Raw genomic sequence first — 23877 nt, 5'->3', positions numbered from 1 at the left:
ATGAGTTGAACTGTTAAAATCAACATACTAAAAGCTGATTAACTGATTGCCTGTGATAGTTGTATTAGTCCAAATTTATGACTACTTCATTGAACTCAAATTAGATTTCATTTACAGAGCCAACATGGTCAAGAGGAAAGGAGAAGGTATCAGGCACTATTTTGGTGCCAAAAAAAAAAGAGTAAGTTGAAAATTGGGACATAGTTAAGAAAATGCAGCCTGTATTTTCAGTGGTTGTTATAGAGGCTATAAATACAGAGCATTATAGCATGGTGAATTTTACATACATGTGCTGTTGTACTAAGGAGGCAGAGGGAGATATTGTGAGCAAGAAAGGAGGAGAGGACAGTGAGCAAGCAAGAGGAGTGGAGGATAGTGAGCAGACAGGAGGAGGACAGTACACAATGCTGACTTTTGAAACAAGATTTCTGTAAATACTTAAAATGACTTGTTAGAATTTAATGATTGTTTTCTTGTATACATGTTTATTTTATGTCTTTTCTCTATATACAACAAAGATTGTTAAACCTTGGACCTTCATGATGCTGTAAGAATTGTGCAAGACTTGTTACCTTAAGCAGGTGCCTGTGCTGTACTGGGTTCCCTTTTCACCCTGGCCACTAAAAAATGTTGACCCCCCCCCAAATGTCACTGTATAATTCACTCTGCAATTAGTGTGGCAAGTTAGACATTCAGCTACCATGGCGATGTACCTGGTTAACAAGTGAACCATCATTGAAAACTCAAGTTTTCTTGAGTTCAAGCAGAAGTTATATCACATCACCCAACATCCTGCTTTGTAGTACAAACTTATGTCCCAGTGGTGAAGTTATTTTGGAATTTACTGGTTAAGGAGCTTCATGTAAACTCAGCATAACAGTGAAGGATCTCATAGAACACTGGATTAGTTCAGAAAAAGTACACACAAATTTAATTAAATCCATCATCAAAACAAGTTGTAAGAGGTAGAATATAATACAATTATACAAAAAAATATATCACACAAAATAAAACAAAAATGTAATTACACAAAATACAAAAATAACTACACAAAATAAAGCAAAAATACAATATATTTCTACAAAATAAAATCCATTTACAAAAATATCTACTCATATGGATGGGAATATGTTATGGACAAAACAAAAAAAATTAAAAGGATGACTGGAGCCGTCTTCTACTTCGTTGTTGTGGTCTTTTTCTTTGTGGAACTTCTTGAGATGATCATCCACTGTCAGGTGCTCCAAGGAAACTGGAAATGAAAAAACATGGATGCTCATGATATACATTTGTAAAGATGCAGATGATGTAAATTGTTAGAGGACTGCAATGTTAATTTTAGCAGAGCACAAATTAACAAGGGTCCTGTTTTCTTACTTTCTCAGTTGGTTGTGGAGGTTCCAACACCTTTGATGGTCTTGAGGAACATCTGGTGATGAAAGCTGTTCATTGTCTCCACTGTGGACCCCCCAAAAAAATATGGGAACCCTGCCCTGAAGAACCAAAACAAAGTCACGAACATGTCCTCAGATGTCTTCCAAGTATAAAATAATGTCTTCTGACACTATAGCCACCTTGAAGTTCCTCAAAGTCTGACTTTGTTGTCAAATCACATGCTGTCCATCTTGTCCTTTGGTTTTAAGTTCTTCATCATCATGGAGTTCCTGGACGTCCAGCAGGAACGTTTGGTCTCGGTGGTCTGGTGGGCTCCTCTTCAGGCCTCCTTCAGTCACATTCAGCTCAGAGAAACAGAAAACCAGAGTGTGAGATCCAACACTGAAGAGAAACGGATGCAATGTGTGGAAGCTAGCAGACCTTACCTTTAGCATCTTCAGTTGATAGCCTTCCATCCAGGAAACTCACCTGTTGGTGGTAGGTGACAGGCAGGACCTCAGGAAGTAGAGCTGGTCCTCCATGACTCCATCAGAGAAACAGTAGCTCGGACAGCAACAAAACAGGATGAGTTAGGAAAACGCGTCCCCGAAACCAACCTCCGCCTCCCCGAAACCAACCTCCGCCTCCCCGAAACCAACCTCCGCCTCCCCGAAACCAACCTCCGCCTCCCCGAAACCAACCTCCGCCTCCCCGAAACCAACCTCCGCCTCCCCGAAACCAACCTCCGCCTCCCCGAAACCAACCTCCGCCTCCCCGAAACCAACCTCCGCCTCCCCGAAACCAACCTCCGCCTCCCCGAAACCAACCTCCGCCTCCCCGAAACCAACCTCCGCCTCCCCGAAACCAACCTCCGCCTCCCCGAAACCAACCTCCGCCTCCCCGAAACCAACCTCCGCCTCCCCGAAACCAACCTCCGCCTCCCCGAAACCAACCTCCGCCTCCCCGAAACCAACCTCCGCCTCCCCGAAACCAACCTCCGCCTCCCCGAAACCAACCTCCGCCTCCCCGAAACCAACCTCCGCCTCCCCGAAACCAACCTCCGCCTCCCCGAAACCAACCTCCGCCTCCCCGAAACCAACCTCCGCCTCCCCGAAACCAACCTCCGCCTCCCCGAAACCAACCTCCGCCTCCCCGAAACCAACCTCCGCCTCCCCGAAACCAACCTCCGCCTCCCCGAAACCAACCTCCGCCTCCCCGAAACCAACCTCCGCCTCCCCGAAACCAACCTCCGCCTCCCCGAAACCAACCTCCGCCTCCCCGAAACCAACCTCCGCCTCCCCGAAACCAACCTCCGCCTCCCCAAAACCAGCCTCCGCCTCCCCAAACCAGCCTCCCCTCCGAAAACTAGCCTCCCCCTCCGAAAACTAGCCTCCCCGAAACTAACCTCCCCCTCCGAAAAACTAGCCTCCCCGAAACTAACCTCCCCCTCCGAAAAACTAGCCTCCCCGAAACTAACCTCCCCCTCCGAAAAACTAGCCTCCCCGAAACTAACCTCCCCCGCCGAAAAACTAGCCTCCCCGAAACTAACCTCCCCCGCCGAAAAACTAGCCTCCCCGAAACTAACCTCCCCCTCCGAAAAACTAGCCTCCCCGAAACTAGCCTCCCCAGCCGAAAAACTAGCCTCCCCGAAACTAACCTCCCCCGCCGAAAAACTAGCCTCCCCGAAACTAACCTCCCCCTCCAAAAAACTAGCCTCCCCGAAACTAGCCTCCCCGAAACTAACCTCCCCCTCCAAAAAACTAGCCTCCCCGAAACTAACCTCCCCCGCCGAAAAACTAGCCTCCCCGAAACTAACCTCCCCCTCCAAAAAACTAGCCTCCCCGAAACTAACCTCCCCCTCCGAAAAACTAGCCTCCCCAAAACTAACCTCCCCCGCCGAAAAACTAGCCTCCCCGAAACTAACCTCCCCCTCCCAGAAAGATAAAGGCAGAATGTTACCTTCAGGGACCCCTTCAGCTGCAGGACGCTCAACGATGTTGGCGACGCCTTCGAGGGAAGAAGTAAAAACACAAAGTTACAGTTCTGACCAATGAAGACATTGACATTCTAAAAATATTCAGCGTTTCGGAGCGTCACACGGGGATGATTGTGACAAACACAGTTTACTCACACCAACAACCAGTAACCCTCGTATTTAGACAGAACAGTTCATGCAGAAAACCATCAGCGGCTCTAGGACGTCACAACTAGTCAGCAGTTCTTACCTTCACTGTAGCTGTGCTGTTAAATTACACATAATGAGCAAAATCATAGAAAAAGACTATTCATTTACATGTAATCATCAATAAAGACAAAAGCTGTACAGAATGTCCACATCAAAAATTATGAATAAAAACACTGTAGAATTGTACTATATTATACCATCTAAAAAAAAAAAAGTTATTTTTGTGTGTAGAAATACAAACACTGTTTCATGGATTTTAAATCTTCTAACATTTCATATTGTTAGGGTTGTTGAGAACCCAGGTGCAGACATCACTGACAAAACACTAGGCATGATTAAAGAATTTATTAACTAAATCAAAAAAAACTTTTACAACTGAAAACAAGACTGAAGTGGACATAAACCTAATTAGACAGAGGTGAAACAACAGACGAAGAAGGGAGGACAAAAACTAAACACGACAAAGGCTACGGCAAGACTAAGAGGAACTTACAGAAGGAGAACGAACAGCAAACACAAGAGCAAACTAGGGTCAAACAAGCATCAAGTCCAATGGGGGTAATCCAGAAAAGGGGTGAAAAATGGCAAAGTCCAACAACTGAGAATCCAGCGGAGGAGGGTAGTGGGGAGTGCAGAGAGAACTGCATGTATGTCTAACTATGCACCAGCAAAGACTGAAGGGAATGGCAGAGCTTAAATAACAGGAGACAGGTGAGTAGAATTGACTAATTAGTGGCAGCTGACGCTCGTGCCGTAATCAGAGCAGGTGACAAAGCCAGAAGATGAGTGACAGGAGAGAAGGGCCACAGACAGAGGGAGACAAAGACACTAGCAAAAATACACACAGAAGAGCAACCAACACAGGAGGAACAAACAGGCACGAGTCTAAACAGAAAACAACAAGGTCCAAAAAGGGTCAAATCCAAACGAGGGGAGGAAGGAAAAGGGAGGAAAAGTGGAACAGGAACAAAGGCAGCACAGGGGCAGAATCCTGACACATATAAAAGAAACACATCAAAAACGTTTTCATTCAGCAGCTGAGACCCAAATAAACACAAATATCTACCACAACTTCAAAATACTTTACTCTGACTTGTGAATATCACAGGATGCTGTGCACAAAATGCTTCATACATGTAGTAGTTACTGTGCAGCTATGATTAAGATAACATCAAACATCCATCCATCCTCTATACACCGCTTTATCCTCACTAGGGTCGCGGGGGGTGCTGGAGCCTATCCCAGCTGACTCGGGTGAAGGCAGGGGACACCCTGGACAGGTCGCCAGTCTGTCGCAGGGCTACATATACAGACAAACAATCACACTCACATTCACACCTACAGACAATTTAGAATAATCAATTAACCTCAGCATATTTTTGGACTGTGGGAGGAAGCCGGAGTACCCAGAGAAAACCCACGCATGCACAGGGAGAACATGTAAACTCCATGCAGAAAGATCCCAGGCCCACCCCGGGATTTGAACCAGAGATCTTCTTGCTGCAAAGTGAAAGTGCTAACCACTACATCACTGTACAGCCCTTAACATGAAACAACACACTAATATTACTTTGTGTTTCCTGTAAGGAATCAGAGCCACATCTTCCACCTCAGTCACTAAATTCTAAAGAACAGATTCAGAAACACTCACAGGCAGCAGTGATGCATCTACTCAGCTCCACATGGACACCCTCTTAAAATAATGGCTGAAGTCTTTTTCTGAAGTTCTTCAGAAAGCAGAAAAAATTGAAGGACACCAGCCTGAACCTTGACCTAAAGGCCATTAAACTGCAGGATGGAATCACATGATCTGTTCAACTGAGGATGAAGGCAATTTTACCAGAGGCGGCCAGCATGATTTAGGCAATAATAATAATAATAATGATAATAATAATAATAATAATAATAATAGTCAAAAAATGACTTGGGCCGTTATTTTTAGGAAGGTGCCAACATGTAAAAGACATTTTAACCTGATTCTCCACAATCAAATCACTTCTGCTGCTTGACTTCACATTAAACTGAACTTTGAATGAGGAATTTGGAAAGAGGATCTGATGGTCTCCAGTGATTCAGAGAGAACAGATTATTTCACATGATATTATGTGCATCGTGTTTACAAGTTGATGCTACGTTCTCCATCACCGCTGCCAGTGCGCCAAACTCTATGCGTAATTACGCATGACGAATTGGGCACCTTGTTCAGTCATGCGCAACAGCTACAGGCTTTCAACGAGATAACCACAGAAACGTGATCCTCTGTGAACACGACAGTCTCTGGTTATTCTAAAGGTTAGAAGAGTAAACCAGTGCTCGTGCAGGAGACGCAGGACGTGCGCATTCGGTCATTCATAACAGCAGAACAGCGTTTATCACATGAAAACATTTTTCAGAGCGGCAGAAATAACTCCGAAATAACCCTAAATATAAAATGACAGATTTGAACACAACAGCCGAGTTCAGCTGAGAACAACTCAAATCTGACGGTGACCTTTTCAGCTGTTTTCTGTCCATCTTCACGTTCTAAAGCTTCTCCCAACAGTTCCACCATCTCCATGGTGACCAAAAACAAACATTTACGGCATTTGATTGAAAATATGTGAGTCTCCATTTTGTTTCCCCGAACTTTCTGCATGGTTTAAAAATAAAACATTTTCAGCAGTTTGTGAAAAATATCTCTGTGGTCATCTTGTTTTTTGTTTTCTCAACACAAAGTTCAACTAAAATTCAGATCTCAAAATGGATGAAATAATAAAAAAATACAGAATTTTTAACATCAGATTTTTGTCTCAGTCACCTTCTGGTTTCCACAATTTTGGACATCAAATTCAACTATAACGATGCCATTTAAATAAAATTACATATTTTCTTAACATATTGTGACATTTCAAACACATTCCTCATATTGTCTGGGATATTTTGTACAGTAAAACTCAGAAATATCAATTTTACACCCAGAAAAAACAAAAGCGTCATTCAAAGTATGTTTTCTAACATATCACCAAAACCTATGCTACTTAAAACATTTTAAATTGAACAAATAATTTCTTCATTTTTTTCTTTATGGGTAAAAATATTTTGCATTTTTTAAAAAAACGTCTCAGTAATCATTCAGATTTCATAAACTGCACACACTAAATTCAGCTAAAATCATGGCCTGCAAGTAAAACCTCACATTTTCTTGATATCCTGTGATATTTCAAACACATTGCTCATATTTTCTGGGACATTTCATCCAGTAAAACTTAGAAATAACTATTTTACACAGAAAAAAGCCACAAGCATCATTCAAAATGTGTTTTTTTAACATGTCACCAAAACTTCTGTTACTTCAAATTTAACTAAAACTTTCTACATTTCTTCCTTTGTGGGAAAAAATATTTAGCATTTTTGAAAAATGTCTCAGTAATCATTCCGTTTTCATAAACTTCACACACTAAATGAAACGAAAATAATGCCCTCGAAGTAAAGTCGCATAATTTCTTATTATATTTTAGTATTTTCAATACATTCCTCATATTTTCTGACATATTTTATACAGTAAACCTTAGAAATATCACGTTTACACCAAAATAGCCACGAGCATCATTCAAACTGTGTTTTCTAACATGTCACCAAAGCTCGACAAACTGAACAAATTGAGCCAATTAATTCTCATTTTCGAGCTGAAAACGCTTCCTGTTTGTTTCTCGAGGTTAAAATGAACTGTTTAGGAAAAGAGAAGATCTCTTCCTACCTGCAAGCTGAAGGTCCAGGTCCAGGTGCTCCCAGCGGGCGGACATCTCGTCTCTCAGCAGCTCCGGTTCGTCTTCTTCTTCTTCCAGAAATAGAGTTCACTCCGCAGAAGTTTTTGGTTTTGTAAATGCTTTCCAGAGATCTCCAAAGAGGTCAGCTGTCAGCTCAGGTCGATTTGCAAGTGTCCTCAAGAAGTCCAAGTGCAAAAAGGGACCGATGGAAGGTCTGCAGAGCTTTTATAGGCTCCGACGTTCTGTTTCCAGGAGTTTAAATGATGCATCCAGGACTTTAAATGATGCATCCAGAACCACTCTTGATCTGTTTGGAGAGGAGATCTGGTTCAGTTTTTCCAACACCTCTGGCAGGAATAAGATTCCCAAAGTTGTGCTGCACAAACATGAACTTTTTTTCTTTAAATTACCACAATAAAAAACACATTCCTGACAATTATAAATGGATTTTTTTTTCAATTTGTGGCTCTGCTTTGTTAAATTAAAGAAAATAACTAATAAAATCGCAAAAATTAAACACATCAGCTATGAACCAATCAGCTGATTGGTCCACATCTGGGATCAACTGGCTCAGCTCACCTTCCTCACTTTCTCTGACAGGAGCTGCTTCCTCCTGGAGCTTCAGTCCATGGTTTGGGTTTTGTTTGCTGTCTTTACGACACCAGATCGGTTATTTGCACTGCAGTAAATCCATTTTTAGTTGTTGTCTCCTTGTTTTCTTGCAGCCTTTGAGCCAAGCTGTAACAAAATGCCTCCACAACCACAAAGGGACATCAATGGAAAAAGGGAGATTTAAATTTCTTTTGCAGTGTTTTATTTGGCAAGAAAATTATTGTAAATGTTCTTCAAGAAGTGAGTAAAAATTTTCCCCAAAAAAATCTTAAAATATATAAAGTGATGACACATATATCAGTAAAACTTGTAATATTTTCTTTAAGAACATTTACATAAAAATCAACCAAAATCCAGTGAATTTCGCTGGATTAAGAAACATTTTTAACATTTCTTTGTTCCCCCAAAAAATGTTCAAAGATTTCCCAAAAATGTTGAAAATCTGGACATCAGAAGTTTCACTGTGAAAACATGCATTTTTCCACATTTTCAAACTTTAATTGACCCACAGGATAACATGAGGATGAACCAGCTGTACTGCAGCAGTGGGCGCTTTGTGGCTCCTCTCTGGGACTTTCTCTTCCTGGGATAATCGGACAGATGTCGACCTCTGGCGTTAAAACTCCGACAAGAAGTTTTTTTTTTCTGTTTTTTTTTTTTTCCTGCGACTTGACTCGGCTGCCACGTAGCTGTAGCTTCCTGAAGGACGAGAAGTTTTCCAGGAGCATCTCTGGCCTGAGTAAGTGTTTGTGCTGCAAACGGTGAGTGTTTCTGGTGGTCTAACAGGAAATAAAGCAGATAAATGAAAACAGAGCTGCAGGGCTGCGGCAGGATGGCGGTCAGAGTTCTGTTTTTTCGCTGAGGGACGAAGTTTTATGGACTGTAAGTTCAGTCGAAAAAAGCAGCTCAGTCCTTTTGTTTACATTTCAGAAGGAAATGTTAAACTTGAATGTGTCTGACAGGGTTAGAAGGTAGAAACTAAACTGAGAGAGTAAAAGAAAAGCAGAAACTCCAGATCCTCGTAGTTCAACAGTATTTCCTCCACTTACCAACGAAATATAGTGAAGTTTTTCATTTCATTTCTTTTCTTGGATGATAGTGGCCTCTTAAATGGCTTTTTAGGGGTGTGAGGAAAAGAAGTGTTTTTGAAGTGAGATGGTTTAACTTTCTGATAGTAGAAAATGAGTCTCTGTGTTTGTTGTTGTTGTTTTGTTTTTTGTAAGGATATTCCTATATCGACTTTCTTGAACTGTTAACATGAGAGTTGTGTGGAAGGTTATCCATTAATATCAACAAAAAAAACAAAAAATCTGTATTATGTTAAGGTTCTAACAGTAGGAATGACTTTGTTCTTGTTCGATTTGTGATGAGTTTCCAGCGACTCCTGTAACTCTATGCCGTTGAAATAAATGACCGCTTGTCTTAAAAAACAATCATGTATTTTAGTTTTTTCATAGATTTATTATCAGATCTTTGCTGAGCTTCTCAGACTTTGTAGTGTTTGTAGCTGAGTCTAACCAGTGTTTCAAATGGACTTTTTATGGTTTAAATTAGCTCAGAGGAGTGGCCAGCTGTAGTCAATACAAGAAATCACAGCCATAATGTTGAACAAATCCTAAAAAAAAGCCATTAAAACTTAAAAGTGATTGGTTTCCATAAAAATAATACATTTTGAGTGTTGGGTCATTTTGGTAGAATTTAGTTTTGTTATTTTTTCTTGTAAACAGTCAACAAAAAAATCTAATTTGTATGTGTTTGTGTCTGTCTAATGCAGCCACGCCTTTTGAAACACAAAACAGGTTTTCACACAAATATTTCATGATAATATTTGCAAATGTGTAAAATTTTAAGAGTGTCCGAAAACTTTTTTCCACCACTGCAGATGTTGGTGTTTCTATGGAAAGTCATTGAGGCCAAAAAGGTGGAATTTCCATCTGAAGGATTGGGACTTTAATGGTCAGCTTCAGGTGTTTTGACCCTTTTGTCTTTAAGATTTGCAGGTTTTTATTTGTTACATGGTCCTACAGTACGTGCAGATGAATGCAAAAACTGGAAAAACTTACAGAAGTTGAAATATTTGCAAAAAATAAAATGCAGCCCTCAAGGAGCAGCCTCGATGGAGTCTCTGGACACCATCCATCTGGTTTGCATGCAGTAATGCAAACATTGTTGCACCCTTAAAATTTTAAGTGTGTTGGAAAACTTTTTCCACCACTCTATTTCTACGTCACCAAAACTGATAATTTAAGGTTGTCAGTTTATTTCTTACCCAATGAATTGTATCGTATTTCCAAGAAACCTAGTATAAATCTACGAAGGAACCAAAATGCAAAATGCTTTAGAAATTCCCTCATAGCTTCATGTTATTCCAGGGTTATTATTATTCACTGTCATTCATAAAAAGTTCAAGACAAAAGTTAAAATAGCATTTCCGGCTATTAGGTTCAGGATACAGGATGCTCGACTGTGTCATTTAGATTTGTTGTCAGATTTAAAATAACATTTACATTCAAAATCCATACTAAAATGTCTGCCTTTATCTTTTTGTAGCTTTTTTGAAGAAAAAAAAAACTTCAATTGAGGAGCGGTAGTTACAGAATTCAGTCTCATGCTGGTGGGAACATTAGGATTCCTTAAACAGATGATGCAATGGAGTGTCAAGAACAATCTAAACTTAACACTTTTGTACTTATATTTACTATCAGCAAGTGAAAAGTGCTTTTTAATCGCCGTGATGCAACTTATTGGTGCAGCTGTTATTTCAGTCACACACCAAATTCCCCACCGCTTCGTCACCGAGCCGTTTTCTCCACAGCCGTGCATTTGTCCATCTCAAACGGACTCTCTAATGAAATCATGGCAATCAACAGGAGGGTTGTCATGACGACGCCACAGCTGCAGCAGGCTCTTGTGTGCTCCCTCGTCCTTTTCTTTGAGCTCCAGGACTCCCTGTGGGTGCAGGATCAGGAGATCGGAGCTGTTATCTTTATAATGATTTGCCTTTATTTTGAACAGAGGATGTCAGCTCAGAGACGGATCCGAAACTTGAAGGGCCTGACCCGAATATGCACATAGCACAGCAGAGGCAATGGGTGAGTTTCCATTTCTATTAAAAATGTTGGCCAGCAAAGTGTGGATTTTTTATTGATTTAGTCTGAGGTAAAGTAAGGTAAGATAAATTAAGTTTGCCAAATCAAAAGACAAATTAAACAAACCAGTCACAAGTGCAAAGAAACTTAGCCGGTCAGGTTTTACTAATGGACTCTGCTAGAACGCTCTTATGAAATCAAATAGGTTTAGTCTGGATTTCTCGCCTGCTTCATTTGCATTTCAGTTGGTGGATCCTGAACATCAAAGAGCCACAGGTTGATTTGAGGAGCAGCTGCAGAGACATTTTTTCATTTTATAATGCTCTGTGCAACAGCTGCTGTTGTGGCAGGATTTGAACGATGAACTCTAAACTTTCTAACGTCACAAACACTTTCACATGTTGACCTTAGACTGTAGAACAACAAGGCTACAGCCCAGCAGCCCTTCACAGGATTTCTTCTCTTCTTTTTAAGCTCTATGTAACATTAGATGTCTTTAAATTGCATCCTCTAATGTACTTAATTTCTCCATTTCCTCTTGTATAGGCCACAGTTGCCTGTCTACAGTAGACATAAAGTATCTCTCCAGTCACGTCTGAGTTACATCAGCTCCCTTCTCATTTCAGAAATCTATTTAGAATTGCTTTTGCTTTTGAATCCCCACATGTTCTGGCTGCTCATTACAGATTTCACATCTTTAACTCTTTTTTCTGCCCTAAAATATGAGAACCGAAATGTTAAACTTTCCACAGATCAGGATTGAAAGTGATTAAATCCTGTAATGTTTTAACTGTGTGACAAACACCCCTTAGCTATTTTCATGATGTTTTTGTTTTCAGTTTTATTCTTATTGTTGACCACTGCCTGAAATTCCTTTCATGTTTTATGGTATTATCTTGTATATTTACCCTTGATGCACAATTTAAGTCTCTGAAAAGGGGCTGTTGAAATAAGTTTACGAGTAACCAACTACATTTGTTCTCCATTTCTGTCAGATATTTGTGTGAATTTAGAACAAACATTGACTTAACATACATTCCTATGCAATGACATTTAGAATATCCATAAAAACAACCCAATATGAGATTTTTTCACTGGCTGTCAAATAGATCGTATGTATTTTATGAAAATTACCTGTAAAGTAGAGCCTTCACATACATGTACTGCAGTAAAATGTACAATATTTCCCTTTGAAATGTAGTGGAAAGAAAATATAATGTGGCATAAAATAAATAAATGGAAGTTGAAAGTAGGTTGAAAGCAACAAAACATAAAAATAAATGAAAGATAATGATGGGAAGACACTTCTTCTAGACTGCTGAGAGGCATTTTACTGACATTTACTTTTTTCTACTGTTTAACCCTTGTGTTGTCCTTAACAAAAAATGTTGTTGCCTTGTCTGAAAAAATTCCAAAAATTCGGATTTTTTTCCCCCCAAATTTATAAAAAAAATAAATAAATTGCAAGATCTTCAGGAAGAAAATTCCTGAAAAATTTCCCTCAATTTTTTTAAAAATAAAAAATCCCCAAATTTGACAGCAAAATTCACTGGATTGTGGTTGATTTTTTTCAGAATTTTCTTAAACATTTTTTTTAATTTGTTTTTTTCCACCAAAAATGTTCAAAAATTTCCTTAAAAATTTTTGAAAATGTGGAAGTTTTCACTGTGAAAATATATATATTTTCCCCAACATTTTTAAAACTTTAAAACGGCTCAATTTGACCCGAAGGAGGACAGGAGGGTTAAGAATGTTGGGTCATAGAAACAAGAAGAAATAATCTCTTCTTGAGCTCAAACAAATCTTGCATTCTAAATATGACTTCAATAAAAGCAGAATTATTCTAACAAAAACCTGAAAGATCAAAAATAAAACTATTGTGATGTAGAATGGTCTCTTAGCCTGTAAGTAGCATGTTGGATCTGGCTGAAGCAAGGGCATAATTTGCACCGGGGATACGGGGGTCATGACCCTCGCAAAAATCACGTTCAGCTAATGTAACCCTCACAATATAATCACATTTTTCCAATGTAATAAAAGCATTAATTATCTTGTTGATTTTTATTATTAATATAATTTGCCAACAAAACAGTAGCAAGTTTAATCATCTTAATGTAACCCCCCACACCCCCACCGAGTACTTGGTATCACCCAACCCGCGGCGCCTCCTCTAGTAACGTTCACTTTTCCCTGCCCCAGTATATTTGGCATGGATGGAGACAGCAGAGCCGTGAAGAAATGAAAAGAGCGCGAAAAGGACAAACAACAATTCTTCATTGTTGGTCAACACCAACAACTAAAAAAAAGGAAATATCTTCACTAAAAAGAGGTAAAATAGCCTACCTGTCTTGTTAAGTTAGCTGATGATTTGTGACTGGAGTTGGTTTGAGCTTGTCCTGTGAGGTACAGCCAGAGAGTGTTGGGGATGTACTGTGTAGGACCAGTGTCAGTTTTCACTGAATTGTAACTTAAAGGGCTGTTTGCTGACTTTGCTCCAATACACAGTGATGGATGGCGGCGTAGTTAAACTGCATTTCTCGGGGAACCGGGCAGGTCGTAACGGCGCTGTTTTCCACATCAAATATCTTTTCAGAAGTGAAGCTACTTTACTGATCAAACAACGCAATAGCATACACAGAAGCTACATTTTTACAGGCATTTCTAAATCCTGAAGGAACAGGGATGTCTGCGTCGGCCTGAAGCGGTAACCATGGTGACAACAGACGCTCCTCCATGTGTATTAAGTATCCATCCTGCTGCTGCAGCAGGGTGACTGCGGAGCACGCAGCCGGTGACAGTGACAGAGGAGGGGAAGAGAAGTACTTCATCTCGTGAATCTTGACAAAATTTGGGAAATACCTGAATGTATTTATCTCCTCAAATTGTTCTTTGACCTTACTGGTCAGTTTTAACCGGGCTGATACCATTTTAACATTAACTAAGCTTTTTTTTATACCAGGTTCAAGAATATGATCAGTGGCGGTTCTAGCCTTATTGACTCCCTAGACAAGTCAGTCTGTCGCGCCCAGTCACCGGTAAACACGCACCCCTCTCGCCTTTCCTGTTGACGGGGGATGGGGGGGGGGGGGGAGTGGAATATATATACTATCGGGCCGTCTTCGCCGTCTCCCCCCCGCCACCTGTCGCCGGACTAGCCTAGCTTAGCTAGACTGTATTCCCGTTATAAGGGATATTTGTAATACACAATATAAAGGCTGTCTGGTCCCAGGCAATCGCCGGACGGTCTCGTCGGTCAGAGAGCAGAGGGCGCACCTCTGAGTCTTGACCTCAAGAGGGCGCCATTTGTTATGTAACGTAAAACCATCAGAGTGTCAATGGATGCTTACTCAGCTGCGTGCTTATGTAGGGAATTGTATTTAATGACTTTTCCCCCCCCTTCATCATGCCGCCCCCTTGAGTTTGCCGCCCTTGGCGGCCGCCTAGTTGGCTTGTGCAAAAACCTCCACTGAATATGATTGCCGAACAGGCCATGAAAGAGAGGCAGGTGACCAGAGAGGGAGAAGCACAGTCGCAGATGAGGAGAGAGAGGAGGAGGAGGTGACAGAGGAAGTCCAGGTGATGGAGGATCATCAGGTGACCAAAGAGAGGGAGAGAGAGCACAGGGAAAGGCAGCACAGGAGGCACAAATGACCAGGTAACATACCTTAGCCCTTGTACTGTGTTAGCTTTCTCTATACATGCTCCACGCCAGAATAGAGGTGCAAGCTGCACTCCAGTATGCCACCCTGTATTGTGTGATGTATTGAGTGTTGCCATGAATTGTGCATAAGACATTTTCTGTTTGCACTTTAGTTTTGTCAATACAGTGATGCAATTGATTAATCTTTAAAGTTCTTGATTTTTCTTTTCATAGATAGTTGACATAAACCCAAAATCAATTAAGTGGAAGCTGCTACGGTCTTGCTAGCTAGTACTTAAACACAATAGGAATTAATTGGTCATTGTTGCATAAATACATAAGTACACAGCTGCAACAACTTCAAGTAAATCACCAATGTATTTCTAATACAGACATGCCAAATTACCACGACTCCTTTTACAAAAGTAAACGATTCAATAAATACCAATAAACAGGCACAGAGTTTAACCCCCCAATGGAAGACCCAAAGTTACGCCCTTGGGCTGAAGTCACCTAATTTTTTACTAATTTGTCTTTATTTTGTGTAATTATGACAACCAGCTGCCATGTTATTAACAATGCCAGTAAATATTGTCGGTAATGCAAAGGTCTTTTCACAAATGCACCGCACAAAAATGACAGTGAATAAATGTCATCCATTTCGAAAAGCACTGCTGTTGACCTCATGAAGCACATTTTAAGAATATGATTTTTGCACTTGCTGCTGAGGTTAATGGAGCTTGTAGTTCCAGGAAGAACTTGTGGGTTTTGAAACATGAAAACTCATAAATTCACATTCATTTTTCATTTTGTGCCTCACAGCTGAACCATGTGAATGTCTGCTTCCTCCCAGATTGCTCCATCCTCCTGCTGGCCAGCGTGGTCTCCACTCTGGGCGGCCTGGTGTTCGGTTACGAGCTGGGCATCATCTCTGGCGCTCTGCTGCAGATCAAGACCGAGTTCGGCCTCTCGTGTGTCCAGCAGGAGGCTCTAGTCAGCTCTTTGTTGACCGGAGCCTTGCTGGCCTCCGTCGCTGGTGGCTGCTTGATCGACCGTCATGGCCGCAGGAACTCCATCCTCCTCAGCAACGTCCTGGTCCTCACTGGCAGCCTGGTCCTGCTCATCAGCTCCTACCCGGCGCTGGTGCTGGGCAGGATCACGGTGGGCTTCGCCATCTGCATTTCCTCCATGTCCTGCTGCATCTTTGTGTCAGAGATGGTGACTCCTGACCGAAGAGGCTTCCTGGTAACGCTGTATGAAGCAGGGATCACTGTGGGCATCCTGGCAGCTTATGCTATGAACTACATCCTGTCAGGGTCTGAAACAGGGTGGAAGTGGATGTTCGGGTTGGCTGTGGTGCCGGCTTTGGTGCAGCTGGTCTCCATCTGGTTTCTCCCGTCCAATGCTAAGGAAAGTTTCAGCCAAAGAGAGCTCATGGAGACCATTGAAACCCAAGAAGCAGACGACGGCAAAGTCATCTCCAGCAAAGAAAACAAGGCAGTTCAGTACAGCAGCTTCTATCTGTTCCAGCGCCATGACAACATGAGGACTCGCACCGTCATCGGGCTGGGACTGGTTCTGTTTCAGCAGTTCACGGGGCAGCCCAACGTCCTCTTCTACGCCTCCACCATCTTCCACTCGGTGGGGTTTGAGAGCGACGCCTCGGCAGTGCTGGCGTCGGTTGGTTTGGGGTTGGTCAAAGTGATCGCAACTCTGACGTCGATGGTGTTTTTAGACAGAGTGGGGAGGAGGCCTCTACTCATCAGCAGCTGTTCTGTCATGGCTGTTTGTCTGATCACCATCGGACTCCTCAGCGGACGATCGCTGATGAAATCTATGAAGCCTTGTGATTCTCAGAACGTCACTCTGGTCAACAGAACACATCTACCTCAATCACCTGCTCTCAGTCCAGCAGTTGTGGAACCACCTCTTAGTGAAAGTCACCATTTTTTCAATAACAACACAAAAGATGAAGATCAAATGTCCAATAAAGTCAGACAGGCTTCTCCAGAGTCTTCTCCAAACGTCCACAGCACAGTTGTGAACTGGATCATTCTCATGTGTATGATGGCGGTTGTCAGCGGATATTCAGCTGGATTTGGACCAAGTTAGTATACTCACTCAAAATGGGTCGATCTGTTTGTGCTGCATGCAATAATATTATTCAACTTCACATTTTTCCATTGGGTTATTAGAACTCTGTGTATTAGTTCTTTCCAGAGTTTCTGCCACCAAGAAGTCAAGCCAACTTTATTTGTATAGCACATTTTAAAAACAACCAAGGTTCATAGCAGCGTGCAGCATCATTACAGCAAGATAACACTTTGTCCTTATGTCCAGCGTGACAGTTCTAATAAAATAGTGTCGTTTCATCCAGTGGGTCCCACAGTTTAGATGATTTAATAAGCTCAAAATCTATTTTATTGATTTTATTTTATTTATAAGAAGTACAATATTTAATTGTGAACTTCCCAGGCATCCCCTGACAAAAAAATTAAATAAATGAATAAAATAAACAAATCAATAAATCAAATACAGGGGTGCAAAAAGCTAATTTTTGTTGAAACTACATCGGTTAAAATCGAATTTCTTGTTTAGCGAATCATGAATTTCCAACATTAAATGAAAGTCTCAAATGAATTTACATCACGAGCCTAGAGAGATGAAAATATATGTTGAAAATTAAGCAGAAATAGTGTTGATAATTTACCGTTTAAGTCAATTTCTGGTCAAAAAAAGGTCAAAAATTCACTGACTCGGCTTGTTCAAGGTGAATATTTGCTTGTTTTCCTTGTCTTATACAGAAAAGATGGATAACTTGTACTTTTAATTCATTTAGAGAAACAAAAATAAGATTTTTAACACAGTCTGACACTGTAAACATACTGTGACGAGCCCTGCTTTTAAAATTTTCCTAAAAGTTGAAGCATACATGTATGAATATTAAAATAAATCCAAAAGTTGTAGTACTGATAAACAGAGGGTTAAATTAAGTATTTTATACTCTGCTGGCTGTTATAAACTCAATGCATTCTAATTTATTTGTTCATTGTTTTGTCTGTATCTGCATTATGTAACTCAAATCATATAAAGGGTGAAATAGTTTCCCTCTGACTTGTACTGAGCAGAAAGGCATAAAATGGGAACACTTAAGTAAATTAAAGTACAGCACTTGAGTCAATATTCTTACCTCCATCGCTGATTATAATGTGCATTATTCTTTGCTATCAAATGACTTAAGTAGTGCCTTAATACTCTGTGTATTTACTGTTTCTTTTCTTCTTTTCATGGACCAGTGACGTGGCTCCTCCTGAGTGAGATATTTCCAGCTGCTGTCAGAGGAGAGCGTTCGCTTTCACCAACTGCTTCAACTGGGCTGCAAACCTGCTGGTCACCTCACTTTCTTGAATGTCATTGGTGGGTTTCAGTGAGCAGCACAACAGCTGTGATGTTCAGACATTCAGAAAACCATGAACACTTGTAGAAACGTATAAGAGAACGCTTCCAGACTGCATTTATATTCAATGAACAACTGAATATATTGATGTATTCCGTGATAAGAACAGATATCAGGTACAGATTAAGAACTGGAGAAGCTCAGTCGTATGTGACTCTGTGGACTAAATTAACAGAACATCAAACAGGCAAAGCAGCACAGGACCAAGCTGAGCCTCATACCGGTTACTGTTCTGTATCAGCTTATCTTATCACATCACGCCAACACCCAGCACATGGGAGTTTTCTTTGAGTTCTTCAGGTCGGGCTGTTCTGAGAGTGTTTTCAAATATATATACATAGGCTGGAAATCTTTTCTTTATCTGGCTTCTCTAAGCCTAAAAACAACCATAGGAATGCTAAGTGATCACACAAAGCTGGTTATCACTTAATAAGTCAACCTGAGGGCTGAACTAAAGCTCCAGTCAGATAACGGCTATCATGAGGGTGGTGATCAACTTTCTGCGCCAGACTCTGTGCGTTGACACGAAAGGGAGTGTTTTAGACTTAAAAGTTAGTGCTTTGACTCTACTGCGCATAATGCAGAACAGAAATGCTTCCAGAAAACTGCTATTTTTTAATTTGATTTATTTATCGATTAATGCAGCCGCTTGTTTGTAACTAACAGCTGCACGTTAGAGCTGTTAAACTTCATTTATTCAAGGTTGATGTTGTATTGAAGTGCATTTAGGTTTGCTCTAGCTCATAATGCAGAATATAAATTCATTTTTTGGCCAAATCAGCATAAAATTTACATTTATTGATTGATTATTTTATGTAACAAATACCAATAGAATTTTCTAATCTGTGTTCTATCAGCTGCAGTACCAGCAGTGTAAATGAAAACATACAATAGTGCGATTCGTGCATACATGTTGGTTTCCCATGGCAACAGGATGCACACAGGTTGCAGTGCTGTAACTACACAGCTGCTTTCAGTGGTTTTAGTAACATAAAACTCAACAGGTTTGCAGATTAAACATTTTCCCTCAGCTGAGGACCTGTACTGCCTCATAAATATTCATCAGGAAACTATTTGTTTAAAAGGAGACACTTCTTACAGCTGATTTAAATCCAGCCACATTAGCTCCATGACATCAGTTACCATGGTGATCTAGCCAGTTAAAGGAGAACCACCTTCATGACACTGAAAACTAGGCTCAACATACCTGCTAACCCCACTTGGTAGTTCAGCCCAAACCAGGCTGTGAGCTTGCCAGGATGGAGAACAGTGTCCTTGCAATTGCCCAAGAGGGAGTCCCAGAAGAATCAGAAGAAGAGGAGCAGCCCAGCAACTCCAATATTGAAAGCGCCAAAACTTGACAGTCAAATCTATGAAAATAGGCTGTCTCATTCTGACAGTGTTTAAAACAGTTTTATTCTTTTAGCTGCTTCGAGGTGTTTTGGCAGCAAGTAAGACCAAATAAGAGAAATATCATTTATACGTAAAAGTAAACTTCCTGCAAATCTTAGAAAATGAACAAGTGGGCTGTAAGGCTTTGGTGTTTGAATCAGTTTCTGTTTTAAGATTACATTGCCATACAAAGTCAGAGAGAACATTGAAAATGGCTTCGAAATCGCTCACAGCTCTTGATTTAGTTTTGTTATCTCAAACACAAGCTGCTCCAGAGGTGCAGATTGCGGAACAAAAGCATGAACTGAAAACTAAATATGCAGCACAGAAACATGTCAGACTTTCGAGAAAACACCACGTCTCATAGTGATCTTACAAACTACAAGTGCGTCACAAATAACTTTGTCAGCCTGATTCAATGATGAATTCTTGCTCGTATGTTCACTGTGGGCTGCACAGTGAGTAAGGGGTTAGCACTTTCGCCTTGCAGCAAGAAGATCTCCAGTTCAAATCCCGGGGTGGGCCTGGGATCTTTCTGCATGGAGTTTGCATGTTCTCCCTGTGCATGCGTGGGTTTTCTCCGGGTACTCCGGCTTCCTCCCACAGTCAAAAATATGCTGAGGTTAATTGCGTTACTCTAATTGCCCGTAGGTGTGAATGTGAGTGTGATTGTGTGTCTGTATATGTGCCCTGTGACAGACTGGTGACCTGTCCAGGGTGTCCCCTGCCTTCACCCGAGTCAGCTGGGATAGACTCCAGCACCCCCGTGACCCGAGTGAGGATAAAGCGGTGTATAGAGGATGGATGGATGGATGTTCACTATGTGTGTGTTTTTATTCCACAGATGTAATCGGCCTGTCGGGCATTTTTCTTGTGTACGGACTGACCGCTGTAGCAGCCGCAGTGTTCTTCTACTTCATGCTACCAGAGACCAAAGGAAAAGTCTGGAGGAGATAGACAAGGAGCTCCGGCTGAGCAGGTACACTAGAGCCCAAAAAATGACATAAGCATAGGAAATTTTCATTTTATTTAACAACTCTCTTCTGGCTAGAAATGACATGGATGAAGATACTGGTTCAGAGATGGTAAATGAGAGGTGTTTCTATGTTTTAAAAAAACATTTTAGCCATTTTTTAGTGTTTTTCTTGGCATGTTGGCATCAGAAGTGCTCAGATTCATCAGGGATGGTCTTGATGCTGATCCTTTGATTCCTTCTGGTCTCTCGCGCTACCGGGTTGCAGGAGTTACTTTTTCTCAGAGTGGAACTAATTGCACTTTTTGATGATGCTTTGCATTGCAGGAACTGGTACTTTCAAACATTTGCATATGGCTTTACAGCCTGTCCCTGTCTTGTGAGCAGCCACAGCGTGCAGCTCTCTCTCAATGATGGACCCTAACAGCAGCTCACTTAGCTTTTTAGCCACGACTAGCAATTGATGGGTGACAGACTTGAGAACTACCGCATCAGTTGTTCTGTTTATAGTGTTTAAGAAGCTGCAATTTCTTGAAATTTTCAGAAATAGTTCACTTTATTGTTAGCATCTCTAATTCATAGTATCTTACTGTCCTTTGTCATTTGTTTCTCATTTCCAGCCAAAAGAAACTTATTGGTTGAACAAAACAACACAAAAAATAAGATGTGTTATGACTGATTTTGTACACTGTCTGACAAACAAATTAGCCATGTGTGATTCCATGTAAGAGAATGACATGTGATCTTATTTTGTAGGTTTTACTACAATGAGGAGTGTTGCAGCTTCATCAGCAGCAGAAACACGTCGCCTCAGTACCAGAGAGTCCACTGTCAATGCAGCACCTCAGGGTGGAAAACTCTGTTATCATTGTCATAGGCATCACTAAGTCGTGTTGTTGGTGTACTATTAGGGCATCTCAAACAATTTGAACATTGTCAAAAGTTATGTTTTTGTTTTCTACAGGGTGGGCCATAAGTTTCCATACATAGGAAAAATACACATTTTATACTGGACAAACCGTTTTTATTTATATAATGTGCTCTATATGATTACCATTGTTTCCACTGTTGGATGAACGTGCATAAACATAGTTGAAGTTATGCTTGTAATGGCGTTGGTGATACGTTCATTGAAATGATTTCTGTCTCGTGTTTTCACCTGATACACCATGACCTTCAAGTGTCTCCAAAGATGGCGTCAAACGCATCTTCTAGAGTATATGAAACATTTAAAAAAATAAGCATTATACATTTTCCTATGTGTGGAAACTTATGCCCACCCTGTATATTCTTTACATGCAGAGTGAAATAGTTCAACCTTTTTTTTTTTTCTATCTATTTGATGATTATGGCTGCAAGAAAGCAGGCATCTCCATAAAGCTTCTTGGCAGATAGAAGCATGAAGTGCTCTAAAATATCCCGGCAGACGCTGCATCGATTCATCATAAAACAAAATGGATCATCGCTAGAAGACGATATAACTGAGGAAACTTTACACTGGACTTCAAGCACCTTGGATTCTGTGCCTCTCCACTCTTCCTCTTATAGACTCTTGAGAATTTGATCTCCAAATGAAATGCAAAATTTCCTTTTCTCTTGGACCACTTAGCAACAGTCCTGTTCTTTGCTCCTCAGCCGGGGCAAGATCTTCTGACTCCGTCTTGATATTAGGACAGTTGCAGCTCCTTTCTTGAAGACATCTCTGCTTGGTGGCACTTGATGGACTGACACCAGCCTCAGTTCCCTCCTTAAGAAGCTCTACCAAGCTCATGAATCCACTTTTCTTGACAATCTCTTAAAGCTACAATCATCCCACATTTTCCTGCCACACTTTTCCCTTCCAGTCAACTTTCAGCAATGATCGTGTCGAGGGTGTTGATATTCTTCTGGACGACTTTGAAGGCAGCAGTCTTCTCCACGATTGTGGTTGCATGTACTCAACTAAACCAAGTGATGCAGAATACTTATGCTGTTCAATTAGTAAACGACTCAAACTCAAAATGAAGTACTCTAATAATTTTGAGATACTGGATTTTCATGAGCTATAAGCTACAGTCATTCAGTCAAAACAAAAAAGGCTTGAAATAGTTTACTTTCCTGGTAATAAGTCTAGAATATATTAAACTTACACTTTCTTAAATAGCTGATGAAAAATATTAAACTTCATCGCAATGTTTACATTTTTAGAGATGCATTAGTCCACACACTTGAAGAAATGATCCATCTGCACTGACTGAGGAGCTTTTGACAGAAGAGAACTTTACTCTGTTGCCCCTGATACTGAAATACAGCAGTTATAAAACTTATGGACCCCTGCTGAGTATTTAAGGATTGAAGATCTGACTATGAAGCTTTGAGGAAGTCTACAGTCACACTGATAAAAAGCCTGAACACAAAAGAAAGATAAAGAAATGATATCTCAATAAAAAAGGCAGTGGATCAAAGACAATGTTCCTGGGTGTGGAAGAAAGCACGACATTTCTAGAGCGAATACCTGCAGGAGAACCCCATGAAGACTCCAACAAAAGCCTTTCTGCGCTTCACTCATGACCGGAAAGCACAAGAAAAAGAATGTGGATCAGCCTGTAGACTTCTGAAAGTCTGAAGCGTGGAGTGATAGAGCAAACTGGAACTGTGAGCAGTATGACTGAGGTCAGATCAACAACAAGAACATCTGACAATCAACGCTGAAGCCCAGAAACCAAAGAATGTTAGTGAGATGGAAGCCTGGAGGAAACCAGAGGGTCGCTGGAAGTCATAAAGGTCAATAGATGCTCATTAAAGGGCTGAATTTTCTTCAGCGAGTTTAATTACGTGAATCTTTCTGTTGCATCTTCAGAAATGCGTTTTTGATTCCAACCAATAATGTGTGTTTACTTTATATTAACTGCATATTTATTTACTTGTTTACCACTCGTGCTGTAATGGATTGTGATTTAAAGCTGTTTATATTCATGTCATGTCATTTACAACAGCAGCCTTTTTGACTCGTCATAGTTGGAAAAGCACAAAAGGTGTACTTAATACAAATAAAACAAACTGTTACATTTACCTGAGCAAGTTCTGGCATCCTCAGTTTGTCCATTCTGGCTACAGAAAGTAAAAGACTTTAAAGGATTACTACATTGTTTAAATCACACCTTTCAAGATTTAGGTCAGCTCTGACTTTGCAGTTAAAGAGGACATGGATATTTGTAATAACATCAAGAAGATATCCCCTAATGTCCAATATGAACTATGTATAAGAATGTGGAGCACTTAAGTGTTGTCAAGTGGGGCCTAGTTATTTGAGATCCCAGGAGCAACCACTACCTAAATAAAAGCTTTAAGCAGACCAATGAAAAGTTAAAATGGGAAACATTATGTTAACCATATGATTATGCTTGCTAAAATATATACTCAAAATTGT

General features: G+C 40.7%; 2 protein-coding genes across 5 annotated transcripts in view; both read left to right on the top strand.

The window, feature by feature from the left end:
• The first annotated feature begins 8584 nt into the window (after window positions 1–8584).
• The window catches only part of slc2a10 (solute carrier family 2 member 10), a 37664-nt gene continuing 22371 nt past the window's right edge, over window positions 8585–23877 (top strand). The window contains exons 1-2 of one of the 4 annotated variants that reach the window (XM_051948499.1): window positions 8585–8678; window positions 10933–11009. In XM_051948499.1, the coding sequence (XP_051804459.1) occupies window positions 11006–11009 (4 nt within the window). In that variant the 5' untranslated portion in view covers window positions 8585–8678; window positions 10933–11005. The remainder of the gene's footprint in view (window positions 8679–10932; window positions 11010–23877) is intronic. The other 3 variants (XM_051948502.1, XM_051948501.1, XM_051948500.1) reach the window with 3 other exon arrangements.
• Window positions 13184–16758, top strand: LOC127534096 (solute carrier family 2, facilitated glucose transporter member 10-like). Its single transcript, XM_051948507.1, has 2 exons — window positions 13184–13335; window positions 15500–16758. The coding sequence occupies exons 1-2, from the start codon at window positions 13245–13247 to the stop codon at window positions 16756–16758; spliced, it is 1350 nt and encodes a 449-aa protein (XP_051804467.1). The 5' UTR covers window positions 13184–13244.

This window comes from Acanthochromis polyacanthus, chromosome 5 (genome assembly GCF_021347895.1).
Source record: "Acanthochromis polyacanthus isolate Apoly-LR-REF ecotype Palm Island chromosome 5, KAUST_Apoly_ChrSc, whole genome shotgun sequence".
Classification (NCBI taxonomy): domain Eukaryota; kingdom Metazoa; phylum Chordata; class Actinopteri; family Pomacentridae; genus Acanthochromis; species Acanthochromis polyacanthus.
The sequence above is the reverse complement of the archived record's forward strand: the minus strand, read 5'-3'. Positions and strand labels throughout refer to the sequence as shown.